Genomic DNA, 14,831 nt, shown 5'->3' with positions numbered 1-14,831 from the left:
TGATTCTTCAGTTATTTCTTCTGCTAAGTGTTACATGTTGATTGCTGTTGACAGCCCGAGTTCCTAACACAGCAGCTCTAACTAGAGAACTGCTGATCCGACTGGGATGCTGTTCATCAGGTATTTTTTGCTAACTTGAAGCCTGCATGGGATAGCATTAATTTTTGCAAGGCTGCGTGGGGTAGGTCAAGCATACCTAGCTCGAGCTGATAGCTCTGTAATGAAGACAAACTGGCTGAGTACGTGACGCCAGATGCTGTTACAGCCACAAATTATGTAAGTTAAGAGGCTTTTAGTCTGTGCCCCCAGTACCATCCCAGCAGCATCCTGCTGGTACCAGCTCCTTTTGCTGCTGGTTCCAGCACCCCCGCGTTTGCCAGCATCGTGCCTTCTCCAGAGCTGATTCTCCTGAAGCCACCTCTGGTAGCCAAAGCAATTTCTTGGTTTCTGTTTTTAATCAAATGGCTCTTTTGGGTAGACAAAATTGAGGGACACCCATTGTGTGGTTGTAGTCTTGCGGCAGGGGCACTGCGTGATGGTCTTCAGGTGTCCTGTTGGTAGCAACTTTTTGGAGTGATCAGCTGAAACGTAGGGCATTGCTTTTAGCCTCTCTCCTGAGTTGCTGTATTACACTGTCCATCATGTTGTGGCATTTATGCTTTTTTGTATTTCTCAAATAGAACCCACCACGATGGTTCAAGCAGCAACATGAGTGCGGAGGTCACAGGTTGAGGCTCGGATGTGAGCAGAGGCTCTTTCCTCTTGTTCGCTACGAGGATGAAGAGGGGGATGTGGAATTGAGGGAACTCTGATTAAAGATGCTGTGTGCTTCTGAGTTCTTCAGTTTTATAGATATTTGTTTTTACAAGGCCTGTTTAATGCTTAATTAACATTTACTAATGTGTTCCTGTCAACACTGAAATGCATGGTGAGTGGTTTTGTGTATCCCCAGTAATAATGATCTTATGAAAGAGTGTTCTTTATATTTAGGCTTCACATAACAGGCTGTGATGAGAGGTACTGAGTAAATTTTAAAAATTATTATAATGGTACTATATTGTTAGAATTTTTCATACAATAATTTCATCATTTTTTCACATTTTTAAGGGTAGTGTGAGGTGCACCAGTGCCAATTCATTTCATAATGAAAAGGTAAAATAGGCTGTTTGTCTCATTTTGTCTCATTCCTTTTCTTTTTTCCATCCCTCTCTAGTTTTGGCAAGCAGTCTGGAGGAAAACGAGGATGCGAATGTATCATACTGGAGCCTTCAGAAATGATTGTGGTAAGGCAAATTTTTCGAATGTATTTAAATCTATTGCTGGTTTCAGCAAATCCTTTCCGTGTCTTATAGCAGGAAGCTTATTGTAAAGTATTCTAAAAAATTGCAGTAAAATTGCCTTGATTTCAATTATACCTAGGGCTGCTATCGTAACAGCAATAGCTACGTACGTTTAATCTAGATGGGTAAATGATGGTGATGATTAGGATGACTGTGCCATTCTTCCTAAAATTATGTTTACTTGAGTTCCAAAATCTTGCCAGTTGTGGCTGACTTGAGCATTCCTGAATCAGGCAACAATACTCTGTCTTGAATATTTTATTTCGATCCCCACCCTGCCCCTGTTTCATTGCTTTTTGCTGGCCAGGCCTGCAGTGCTGTGTCTGGTAGGAAAAGCACTCGTAGTCCCAGCTTTGCAGTTCCACACAGTGTGAAGTCTTGTGGGTAAGAGGAGAAGGAATGTAGGAGTGCTTAGCCAAGCTTGGAGGAGAAGGCTTTCAGCTTCGTTGTCATCAACATTTTCTGCATCCAGCTTGCTTTTTGCTGCTCCAGAATCCTTCCAAACACTGCCAAGTTCGTACGTACTTACCGATTCAGTTCTCGGGTCGAGGTATGCATACGGATGGTGGAGGGAGTTTAGGATTGCTTTTCCATGGTGCAGACCCACATTGTACCCTAGCAGGGTGGCTGGGATGCAGTAAGGTCTCCTTCAGCTTTGAGTTTGAGATGCTGCTACAAGAGCTGGAACAAAAATGCCTGTTGTATTGAGGCACTCTGTGTCTGTAAGCAGGCTGAGAACTGGGTATGATGACATTAAAACTAATATTTGTCGATGTGTTACTCATTGAGTATGTCAATATTCAGCTTCTATGAGAAATTCAGTTCTCGCAGTATACTTGAAGCCATGGACGTCACAGATGTCCTGTACGGGGAGCTCTTGGTGCCCTTTGTGCCTTTCTCTCTGCGCAGTGTCAGCCTGATTCTGCTCGAAGGCCTCGATAGCATCAGTAATGTTCTTTGCTGCAGACAGTTGTAAGCTGCAGCCTGCCACCTCGCGAAGTAAGCACAGGTGAGAGTGCAAGTAGCCTCTTTCAGTCTTCTGAAGTGAAATTGTCATTTGCTTATTGAAATTACCCAGTCTGGTCTGGGACCAACTTATGCCTTGAGGGGTGCCACAGAACCGCGCGGTTGCGATCTGTGCAGCCGTGCTACATGAATGCCCTGGGAGCTTGGGTTCCTTGCTGCCTCTTTGCTTTCTTGTCTGATAAGAGCAACTGCTGAGGACTGCGTGTGCTGAGCACACGATGTCTGCTGCCACTGGTGAGCAGAGCCCCACACCTTGGTGCTGCTCGCCTACCCCCTGGGAACCCTGCGTGTCTGTGGTCCTTCAGGCTGGGGCAGCCGAGGGAGGAATTTGGTCTGTTTTTAAACAAATCAACAGCTCAGACTAATTTCACTAACAAACGAGTTGCACAACCCTTTGCTTACAGAACTGGTGCTCCAGACGTTAATCGAGCTGGTGTGCTGCTTCCTGCGAAAATCCCATAGACTGTGGTGTAAGTGCTGTTTGAAGTGGGGAGTCTGCAGCATGGAAAGTATGTCGCTGCTCCCAGGGCTGCCTGGTGACTCACCCGGCCGCTGCAAGTGGAGTTGCTGGTTTACATGAAATATTTTCCATGGGCAAAATGTATGTTATTGCTATTGTTGTATTTAAAGAGAAAAAAAAAAAAAAAACAACAACAAACACAACAACAAAAATGCCAAACAAAACCCCAACCAATGGAGGAAAAAAACACATGAAGATGCACGTAAAAGAGTAGCTTCTGTGTAGAGCATGCTACTGGAAGGAAAATGACCTTATTAAAATATTTTTATGAAGAAATTGGGACAGTTTTGTGTGTGTAGTCCGGGGAGCTAAAACTGCGATGAGGTTTTTCAGAGGAGTGCCCTGTCACAGTCATGGAGAAGCTGGCGTTGTCCATGTCAGCATTGCCAAACGCTGCTAGTTGTTCCCGGAGAGAAATTCACAACCTGGACAACTGGCCTCTGTGTCTTAACACTCGTTCTTGAATTTTCTGTACCTGTGGTTAAATTCCAGTGAGAGTATAGAGATGCTTGAAAGTGCCTTAAATCCTTTTCTGGAACCCAGCACATTGTTCTGTAGGAAAATCAGCAAACTGGAAGTCTCTAGTCATTCATATTTTATAGGTAAATCTAGCTAAAGGTACTAATAACTTTCAGTTTTCTATGTAGGCCTTCCAGTGGGGTGAGAAAAGAGCATCAGCGTGGTGGCACGCACCTTGCTAATGGTCTGCACTGACAGAAAGCGTGCTTGAGTTTCATTTCCCCGATTAATTCTTACTACTTTCTCTTAATTCTTTTTATTTTGCCAGGAGTTTTTCCTTTTTAATATGCATTGCATTTCAAATTGTATGTTGCATAACAAATACTTAATTCAAGCAACAGCAGCAGCGGTTTAACCTACCTAAAGAACGCCCTTCTCGGCTTGCGCTGCTGATTTTTCCCTTTCTTTCTTCCTAGAATGTAAATCAGTTGAAATGGGAATCCTTTGGGAACTGACCCATTTCAAAGGCCATAAAATGTGGTCATCTTAAGTTAATGAGGATAACAGATAGTGTGTGAATAGGCATTGTAGCTCATATTTTGGAGGCTGAACAATCTATTGAATTAATAATGGGGCCATTTATCACTTAAGAAAATGGCCCAGAATTGCAGCATATTTCCATGTACTGAAGTCACTGACGTCTCCCTTCTGTTGTTCCTTGGTGTCTTCATTTTCTTCTTTAGATTCAAATGTTAGATTTCAGAAGAGCAGCGTGATATTTGGAGGTGAAATTATTTCAGTGCTAGCACCAACTGCGGAGTGAAGTTGAGGATAATCACGCATCCTCCTTGATTTTTCTATTTTTTTTTCATGGCAGCATGCGTTGTGGGTGAAGCTGTTTGCTTGGAAGCATCCTGCAGCTGCCAGAATTCAAGGATAATGAAACAACACCCTTGATTAGAAACTAGCCAGCTAGCGTGCTGTTCCAGACTCATTCTTACGTGTTGGAAATGAAATAATACCCAGAAGTGTGGTAGGGCAGCAGCGCTGGTCCTTCGTGCTGCCCATGTCCCTCAGCTCCAGCGCTGGGTCCCCAGCTCGCAGCACCTGCAGAGATGCAGAACTCCTCCGTAGGAGTCATCACCCCTCTCAGGGCAGTGTCAGGAGGTTGAATGTGAACCGTACCAGCAGATTTTTTTAGTTTTAAGCAGGTGAAGGCATGGCTGAGTGATGCACAGCACACGGGAGCCCTGCCCTGCAGCGCCCGCTGCCAATGCTGGTAACGTGCAGCAGACCAGCACCAGCTGTGTGCGTGCCTGCGGGTCACAAATACAAACATTCAGGTGCCTGGCTGGGCTCAAAATGCTGATTTTGCTGGTGGTACTAAATTGGAAGCTATGTGGTGTCAAGGTCTTTCCTGGTGCTCTGATTTTTGTTTTGTTTTTGTCGGTTACAGCCGTGGCACTAACCAAAGGAAGCAGGTGGTCTCGGTTCTGAGTTTCCACTGGCAGTTGGTTGTTTTGCCCTTATGCTAACAAATCGCATATTTACGTTCGCTTCTTAGCTCTCAGTTAGAACTACGGAAGACAAATAGCTTCATCTTGCAGTAAGTCTTCCCTTTAGTCTTAAAAATACTTAGTTTGGGGCTTTAATAATAAAGGTCTGCAGTGCTGGGCTTGCCATTGTCCTGCTGCTTCGGGAAGCCTCCGCTGCCCAGGACAGTGTGCTGCGCTGCTGTAGTCTGCATGATCCTGGAGGACTGAACCCAGAAGAAAAGGGAAGTAATGTGGTTATTGAAGTAGTTCGTGTAGCACAGACAAAATTCGGAACAAAATCAACATGGATTTGGTTAGTTAATGGAGTAACTGTAAGAAACCAGATTTCATTACTTTGGAAAGCCTTGTGCGTAATTTGAGCGATGGTATTGCTGACTGGAAATCTGGATTTTCTGCTACATGAAGAAGGGCTGCAGTATCCACAGTCATAACACTTTTTTTGGAAGATGCTAGAAGGCCTGTGTAAAGTTGTGTTGTCTGCCTGTATGCCTTGCTTTTTTTCACTTTTGCTTTTTGACAAAATGTGATGTGAGGCTAGGTATTTTTTTAATTATTATTTATTTTTTATTTTAACCAGTGTGTCTTTATATTACGTTGTCAGTGTATATTTTTCTCTGGAATTAAAAATAACCCACGAAGTAAGCCCTGTCACTTGCCCCTTCCTTTGACCTTACACAGACCTGGCTGTTTGGGAAAAGCAACGTGGAAAGTAGAGGTGATGTTGCTTTGGTGAATCGTTCAGATATTTTCAGTTTCTTACTATCTGTTAATTATTTCTAATTTTCGTTCCTTTATACCTTTTGAATTTTAATTGAGCTAACTTAACACAAGCGTGCAAAGGGAGGGCTGCATAAGCCAACATGAAGGTTCTTCTCCTTTTCCAGTACTAAAGTCTTATGCTTAGGAAAGCACATTAAAAAAAATCGCCTAAGCCAGTAGAGACTTCTACAGAGTAACTGTATTGTAGAGGAGCTGCTCGCCTCGCTGCAGCCTCTTTGCATGCATGTCTGTTCTGTTTCCTGCTAGGATGTATTTTTCCAAAACATCAGAAGGAAATGAGGAGGGATGGGACTGCTTTTTATAGAAAGAAGGAATCGTAGCTAGTAAGATAAAAAGCTCCCATGGTGGCTTTTACTAAGGAGATAAATTTACCTTATTTTTAATGTTTAGTCACAAATAAAATTAACATCAAGATTATGAATGAAGATCCAGTTTATTCTTCATAATCTGTTGGAAGTGATTAGAAATGAGTATGGCATAGGGAAAGTAGGACCGAGGGCTATTTCCAAAACAACAACAAAACCACACAAAAAACAACAAACACTTGCAATGTTTTAAGTTTTTTATCTGTGATTGGTACTAAAAATAAGTTACGTTTGGAAAAAATACCAATAAAAATAGAATGGCAGTCAGTGGCTTTAAGCAGATTGTAAATATGCAAACGATGTAACTTCTGTGCTGAAGACATCCCTGAAATAAGCAATGTGTTTAACTCAGGTTGTATAATGTGTGTGAGTGCACAAGAGTTTCTGCTGGTGAGTGACATTGTTTAGAGGATACGTGTACTTTTTTTTAAAAAAACTGTTTCCTGGAAGGAAACTGTGGCCTCCGGCTCATTGTAATAACGTCGCTCTGAGACATGCAGCACTGGTTCTTCAAAGTGTCTGCAGTCGTTTTCTTGAGAAAAGTTTAACTGTTCCGAACTTATGTTAGTTCCTTCCTCATGAGCTTGCTACGACTCCATCGGCTCTCAGTGCTATGGAAGAACTGGATGTTTAACCAGGAGCCTGAACGTGTGTTTCAGGTGGAGAACTCCAAAGACAATGAGGAAAACATCCTGCAAAGAGAAGTCCCGCTCAGGCAGTCCCGTCGAAGGTTTAGGAAGATCAACCAGAGGGGCGAGCGCCAGACCATCACGGACAACGTGGATGCCAGCAGTTACATCTCGGTGAGTCTGGTCTCCGTCGGCAGGAGCTGGCACATCTGCTTGGCGCTGTGCTGTTGGGTTTCTGTGTGCTGAGGAAAGCTGGTGAGATGAGATGGTTTGTGTTCGGCCTATTTGTTAACGCTTTTCTCTTGTCGGGGAACAGCCGAGTACTCTGGATTTGAGCACTCCAGGTGGTAGCTGAAGATTCAGGCACTAGTTTGAAAAGAGGTTACTTGCTTTATGGGCTTTCTGTTGAGTGTTGCAAATAAATCTTAATGTTTCTGCTGGATGGAGAAACAGTCGCTCTTGCTTTTTGTTGGCTGTAACTGGAGTTCTTTCGGTAAGATGTAGCAGCTGGTGGTTTTCTTTTTGTCCCTAATAAATTTAGGCTGTGTTTTGGAATGGAGTCAATCACAAATGCAGTTCAATAAAGTAATAACACTATCGTGATACTCTGTCACATTTACTTGATTAAAAATAGCATAATGGTAATTCAGGCATCAAACAGAGTAATGGCAACTCGTTTGCTACTCTTTAAAAAAAACACAACATCACAGACAACATAATCTGTTCTGTGTGAAGGCACGTACAGCTGTGGTTTCGAGGTCACAATGCTTTTATGAAGGTTTCTCTTCACCATTATTTTTCACGTACAAACTTCCTGCTACTAGCAGGAACTAGACAAATTATTTCATTGGAAATAATTGTTCTGGATTCTTTGATTTTCTTTGAACGTAAAAAATTGAAAAACAATACTAAAATTGAAATTCACAAACCTTGATTAGTCTTCAAACACAAAAGAAAAAAAATGCAGTTTCTCCCCTTTTCTCCTGTCTTCCTTTTCATCGCCCTATGTGGTACAAAACCTTAAAACTCAAAATATCTAAAGGGTGCAGTTAGCTAGAAACCTAAGACATCTTTTCTGTTTCAGAATAAGCTGCTGTTTTTTTTTTTTTTTTTTTTTTTTGCGTGTTGCTAGCTGTTGTAATGCAGATGGGTGATTTTTAGACTTTCCACAGCTTTAGGTTTTCTGTGGGTAAAGGTTACTTTGGCATTTGTCAGCTAAGCAGAAAAGCTCTCATTGCTGTGACAGGAAAAGAATATGCTACTTGAAGTTTTACATCCTCTGCCGTCTCATTTCAAGAACTGTTGCATGTTTTTTATCACTGCTAATTAATCTGAATTAGTTATTGATGAAATGAGATGCCGAATCCTCAGGTTCTGGGCTGAATGACTTATATAAGGCTTTATTAGGAACTGAGTCTGATCTGTATGTGAGAATCTCTCTCTCACTGCTTGATGTTTCTGTAACATTGAATAAGCACACAAAAATAATTGTTAGGCTTAAGTGCCAGGAGGAAGAGAACCTCAGGAGCAGCTGATGCTGATGCTTGCTGTGCTGCTTGCCTGGAAGGATGCATGAGAAGGGACTCATCTGAGAGCTACAAAATTACACACTTCCTTAAATGATTTCAGAGACTGTCAGTTATTGATGCAAGGAGTCAGTGTGCTGCTCTTGCAGGATTGTGATGACCTTGTTGGGGTTCTTCTTTGTGTTGATTTATTTCTTATGTTAACAACCACGTGGAGTACTTGTCTGTCTTTGCACATACACTTTCTTGTTACAAATCTGGTGGCTTCCTCGGATTTATGAATATATATATTTTGATCACTGTTTGATGGGAAACGTTATAAACTTCATAAATCAGCAGCATATTCCTAAATCTGATTTTGTCACTTAATTAGGAATATCATAAAAGAGTCCTGTGAACACTGCTAGGTGTTTTCCTGGATGACTGAGTGCTAAGTGGCAGGAAACCACCTTTCTGAAACAAAATCTGCTGCTGTTGGGTTTCAGCAGCCGACATTGAAATACCAAGCCTTGCTTCCTAGCCTATAAACTCCTAATTGGAAAGTGTCATAGTCACAGTACTTGGTGTAGTGAAAAGTAATTTGTAACTCAACAGATGACTAAGAAATCAAACCCAGCTGCCTGTTTGACAAGTAAACAAAACAAAGGATGCCTATATTTTTTCCATATTCCGTTTTAATTTGGTAAAATATTTTTTTTTTTTTTTTTTCCTGAGGTATATGTTTTGTTCTGTGCCTGGGTTTAACTCTTACCTATAGGAGGCTGCTAATACGTGTCTGTTGGTTCCCATTGATTTTGAAAAACAGGGTTTATAAGGTAACTGTGTGTTTCAACCTGTTGGAGTATGGGCAGGGTGAGGAGGAGGGTTTTTGAATGGAACTCCTATTTGACAGGAATTTACAATAACATTTCTGCCAGAGTGGGGAAACTGTTTACAAACTTGCCAGCGCATTTCCTTTCTGGCATAATACTAATGAATAAATGCAGCATTTTATTTCACTCTCCAGCCTGTTGCTAAATGCTCTTTGACAGATGCTGAATGTGGCTTGATGGACCTTTTGTGAGCCCTGCTTGATCAGAGGGCTTGGTACTTTATGCACGATCCGCAAGGAGTTTGTGTGGGCTCCAGTGGTATAATGCTCCAGAGTACTCAATGTGCTGGTTAAGTTTTGAAGCTCCTAATTGCTCAAGCACAGGTAGTTTTCTGCTTTCCAAAGAAAACACACATCCTATAGGTATTGATGTTTGGTGTTGCTTTATCCCAGCTCAGAATTTTTCCTTTGACAATTAAAAGCAAATAACAAGAAATCTTCTGTTTAGGGGCAATTATCTATGCAATCTCCAGTAACTCCTTTAAATGTAAATCTCTGCTCATTAAATATAGTATGGTTAATATTTATAAAAACAAGGATTCACCTTAATCATAAAACATTACCCATTAGTTTGTGACATGAGCTTGCATTGACTTCTCACATGGAGCTCCCTGCTACTCCTCATTGGAATGAGTTCTGTAGGAATCCCTGTGGTTGGCCATGAGATAAATATTTGTGTGCAGCTTCATTAATATTTTCAATTATTAATACCATATTTTAAGCTTTTTCTCCTATGCGTCTTAAGTGAAAGAGCCCTGATACTCAGTGTAACTGTGTATCTTCAGGGTATTTGACATTCAAATAAGTATCTTCGATTTTTTTTTATTTTGCTTGAATGACAGCTGACTCAATGTTAAAAGTCGATCATCTGGTTAGTTTCTTTGGAGTTATTCTTTAGACTCCTTTACTATGTTTTTATGGTTCATGGAATGATGGTGTTTCATAAGAATACTGGTTGTCTTCTGAATAAGTTTTTAGAAGTTTTTTTTTTTTTTTCTTGGAGGAAAATACAGCAAATGTATACTAACAATGTTCTCTTTCTTCTCACTCAAACTCAACAGGTTTATATTTCTGTTTCTATCTTTAAAGTGCATAATGGCATGAATTTCTTCTTACTATACGAATGCAAATGATGCTCAACCTGCTCTCATTAAGCAGGTGAACTGGCCGAGGGCTGGTTTCTGCTCAGAGGGGTTCCCAGTAGCTGAGGCAGGGTTTTTTTTGCTACTGCATTGCCAGCAGTGCCCCGGGGATAAATGTGAGTTTGGTGAAAGGCTTCCCAAGTGCTTTTACCAGGACGTGAAATAGCACTGCTGCCTGCGGTGATGGCAGCAGTGGCTGTCTACCCGAGGCTGGCTGAGCATCCGCTGCGGTGACGTGGGATCTCTTTGCCCCTGTCTTTTTTGCTTTCATCACTTGATGAGCATTTGCATGTTGCATGTCACCGTGGGTGATGTCCTGGCTGTGGGGTAAAGTGAGGTTGGAGTCACAGAATCACAGAATGGTTTGGGTTGGAAGGGACCTTAAAGATCATCTCATTGCAACCCCCCTGCTATGGGCAGGCACACCTCCCACTAGGTGTCCCGTAGTTGGAGTCATCTGGATAAAAGTCCTGTCAGACTTAGTGAATTAGATGTAAATGTGCCATTGGTCTTAATTATGCCTGCTCTTGCTTATTTGTTAGTGTGGTTGCATATCTTTTTGGAGATAAGCACTCTTTGTGCATGAGACTGTCTGCAACATAGATAAGAATCCAGACAGTAACCAGGGTCATGCATCGGGGCATTATCACAGCTACAATGAATATTTAGTCACTCCTACTTCTGAGTCTAGCTCTCAAGCCAATAAATAATGCAACTACATTTTTTCATTGCAAAAGAAAAAGAAGTCATTCTGATCATCTTCGTTCAGCTCTGTTCCAGACTTTAGTGAACATACAGCAGGTACACAAAAACCTACAGCCAGACTAGAAACAGATGACTTTTTACATTAACAGTTCTAGGAAGAAATGTTTAATGTTAGCTCTGGTGCTGTTTAGAAGTTAAATTGCTTTTTCATCTTGGATCAAATATTGAGAATGTAAAGATAAATATTTGAAACATTTACTATTACAAAATAAAACCTGAGTTACGGTAAATTCTGTGTTTATATTTCTTGCAGTGAGCAAGAAACCAAATGGGGTTTAACAATTTGATACAAATTTCTCCATGACATCAAACCTGTAGACTTGTATCTTTTAAGAGTTTAAAATCTTTGCACACATTTTTGACAGTTTCTCTTCGCTGTGATTTTTGAGAAGAATATTTGTATTTCTTAAAATAGTGCATAAAAGATGTAATAAACATTTCCATTGAGTTGTGACCGCAATATGATTTATTCTTTTTTCATCCTAGAACAAAATAAATTACTAGCAAACTTTTATTAGTAATTCCCTTTCTCAGACATGCAAACTTACGTTTTCTTAAACTCTTGTAAGAGGACGATGAGGTTTAAGAGATTTATTATAATACTAAGTTTTGAGGACAGTATCTTAATACCACATCATGTAAAATTTTTCCAGGAACCTTGTAGAAGCATTTATCTTCAGAGCAGTCTGTCACCTGAGGACTGCTTGAGTGGCAAGTTTCTTGTTCTGTGATCGTTACTTAATGTAATCCTGTCAGGGGCTGCGGTTAGTATAGGGTATCTCACAATTGTAGGGGGTTAATCACATTTTTATATGTTGCAGCAAACCCATTAGGTTCCTTCCCATCACTGATCCTTTCCCTTTTAAATGCTATGGGTGTTTTATGATCTATTTTTAACTGCTAGGTAGATTTGCTGAAATAGTACCTTTTATTGATCTAAACCAAGCAATACTGATTTACAGCACGCCTCCAGATGCCTTTTGTTAAGCCTTGATGCAGCATCAGCTAACATACATTTACTTGGAACATCAGTAGTTAACTTTTGTGAGGCTGTGGCTAATCTGCAAGTGGCTGAAATCACTTCTGGAGCTGTTTTGGAGCTGGATGACTCCAGCTCATTGTTTTTTTAATGTGTTCTTATCCCCTCCCACTTCCTCTTTTTGTCACTTTTTGTGTTATTGTTTGAGAGTTTTTGGCTTTATTATCTAAGGAGTCGGAAAGAAACTTCAATCCTGCTGAAATCCACGAGTCTTGCTGTGTACTTGGTGGGTACCGAAACCCTGGCAGCTGGCGGCTTCTCTGGAAGTGTTGTGCAATGCACAGAGATTGTGCAGGTTCCTTCTCCCTGCCCCATTCCTACGACGGAGGGTTTTCTCTCTTCCAGTTTGTGTTGCATTTTTGATGGTGTATGTCGTATCCCAGCTCACGAGCCACAGAGTGTGTGGGTGCTCCCTGAGCCAGGCCGGCCACGGCCTCCGTGAGAACCTCGCCCCCGTAGCCGCTGCCGGCAGCCCTGCTGCGCTCCTGCCATTTTGTGTTCCTCTTCCTCCTGCGATAAAAAGAAGCTGCGGCTGCAGCTCTCTCGCTTCTGTAGCAGCCTGCTCCGGCTTCGTGGTGGCCCACGTCTAAATAAAGCCATCTGCTCGGCCGCGTGTCGCTGCTCGGAGCAGGCCTGTGGGGCTATGGCCACGGCGTGGGGCTAGGAGGGGACGAGGCCCAGTTTTCTGGAAAGGGGAATTGGTGCCACACTGGGGGCGAGGCTGTAAATGACGTCTGAGAGGACGTCTGAGAGCTCTGAGGTGCAATGACATCAGGGCAGCCGCTTCCCCGGCCCGCTGGTGACCAGCGCTCAGCAGCAGCGCTCGCCCCACCATGGTGCTCATCTGTCCCCTTCTGTAAGCAGGGGTGAGCCACCAAAAGCACGTGGCTTGGGTTTTGTTTCATGTCTGGATTCTGCCAGCTCGTGGCATCGGCCCTGTTACTGCCACGGGCTCCTTGTGTGCCCGTCGCTGGTTGTGGTGGTCGTTACAAAAACTCCAGCCCTTTTGTGCCCTGTGTTCAAACGTTTCCTGGTAATTTCCATTGGCCACTGGTGGTTCCCCAACCAGATAACGAGTGTCTGCAGGTTTCTGAGGAATAATGACTTTGATGCACTAGGCACGAAATAAGTAAATACATACTAAAAATATTGCCCTTCTGTTAAAATCTGCGTTCTTAAAGTTATTTCTTTAAAGAACATATGCGGTATGTAAACCCAATTTATCCATAATGAGATGGGTTGTAATTATTCAAAACTTTCTATTCAGGAGTTTCCCTGAAGATTTTACAGACGTGGCAACCAGATTATACATAAACTGTGAATTACAGAAATCACCTCAATTCTGAGGTGACACGTGCAGCTGTGAACAACACTGAAGAGTGCTGCAAAAATGAAACTAGCTTAGACTGAAACGATGGAGGGTTTATTTTAGGCAAGCACCTGTATTTTCTCAGGTCTGGCTGGGTTGCTGGCAGTGATGTGCAGCATGTCTTGCTGTAAGCCAGGATGTTGCAGGACAGACAGACAGCTTTGTGGTTTGCCACGCTGAGAGCCTTGCTTCTTGAACAAGATACTAAAAATTGATAGGGAAACTGATCCTGAGCACTGTCTGTCCTCAGGGAAACCCCCCCGTGCCTTTGTTTGGGATGGAAGCAGGGAGCTGCTTGGACCTTGCCCTGAGCTGGTGCTGGAATTTGCTGTTGTGCCTGGTTTTGTTCCGTGGCAGCTTGTGGCTGAAGAATCTTTAAATATATCAATGAATAAAAATAAAATCTAGATATCTTGCAAATTAGCATGCATGACAAATAAAAAATAATGTAATTACTAAAGTGCTCCTTTCACCACATAGACAGATTTACACCATCATGGAAATTAACTTAGTTTCTTGGAAAATGCTTGAGAAAATATTTTATGTAGCATGTTCAGAGAGTTAATCTCTGTTTTGATGGACCCTGAGGGGTTGGGTGGCAGTTCCAAAGTCATTAATTCTTTATAAGCAGCCTGTTATGCAAAATAGATTGAGAATGATGTGCAAGTGTTGTGGCCACTGCTCATAGCTGTGTAATGTCATTCTGGTGGTTAATGGTAGAAAGCAGTGCTATGTACCTGATAAGGCATTGTCAGGGACTTCAAAACCTTTTGTGTATGAGATGCAGTGCTGTCAGATCCTTCTTTTTAACCTTACTTTATTATTTCAGTGTTTTGAAATGACATGCGAGTGGAGTCTTGTAGAAACTGATGGGGGAGTAGGCAGCAAGCTGGTAGCCCGCGTGCAGATGGATGGGAGCAGGCATGAATCCTTGTTTCCTGCTGTCCACCTGGGCTGGTTCTGTTCAATGTGCTGTAATGAAGTAAGCAGCCTGCTTATGCGCTCATTTATAGCCAAGTCAGCCTTTCACTTGTTTGTGGGCTTACGCCTTGGAGAGGAACAGCTTTGTGAAAAGTCATTTTGTATTTTATCCTGAAGAGCTGGGAGTCTGAGTTGTCGGGTTGAACATCACATACACTAAAGGACTTCGTTAAAGCACTGTGATACTGTTGTCTTCAACTTTAAATTAAAATGTTCTTCTAATTTAGAATATGGAAATTTACGTCAACTTACAAATGTTCTGCGGAAGCTTTCTGGCCCAAAGCTGGGGACTTGGGAATATTCGGAACAATTTTCAGTTAAAATCATCATCAGAAAATGTCGGTCCATAGTGCAAGCATTTGGATACCGTTTTCCTTGAAAAACTTGGCATGAAACCACTGTCTCTATGAGAGAACAGCTAGAAGAATCTGTCTGGTTTTGGCTTAGAACTGACTGCTATTTC

General features: G+C 42.0%; 1 protein-coding gene across 6 annotated transcripts in view; it reads left to right on the top strand.

Moving 5' to 3' along the window:
* The window catches only part of RAPGEF6 (Rap guanine nucleotide exchange factor 6), a 119,014-nt gene that overhangs the window by 35,380 nt on the left and 68,803 nt on the right, over positions 1-14,831 (top strand). For all 6 annotated transcript variants that reach the window (XM_035338732.1, XM_035338735.1, XM_035338730.1 and 3 more), the window contains exons 5-6: positions 1,214-1,283; positions 6,706-6,849. In XM_035338732.1, the coding sequence (XP_035194623.1) occupies positions 1,214-1,283; positions 6,706-6,849 (214 nt within the window). The remainder of the gene's footprint in view (positions 1-1,213; positions 1,284-6,705; positions 6,850-14,831) is intronic.

The sequence above is a fragment of the Oxyura jamaicensis genome, chromosome 13 (genome assembly GCF_011077185.1).
Source record: "Oxyura jamaicensis isolate SHBP4307 breed ruddy duck chromosome 13, BPBGC_Ojam_1.0, whole genome shotgun sequence".
NCBI lineage: Eukaryota > Metazoa > Chordata > Aves > Anseriformes > Anatidae > Oxyura > Oxyura jamaicensis.
Note: the sequence above shows the minus strand (reverse complement) of the source record. Positions and strands in the feature narration are given on the sequence as shown.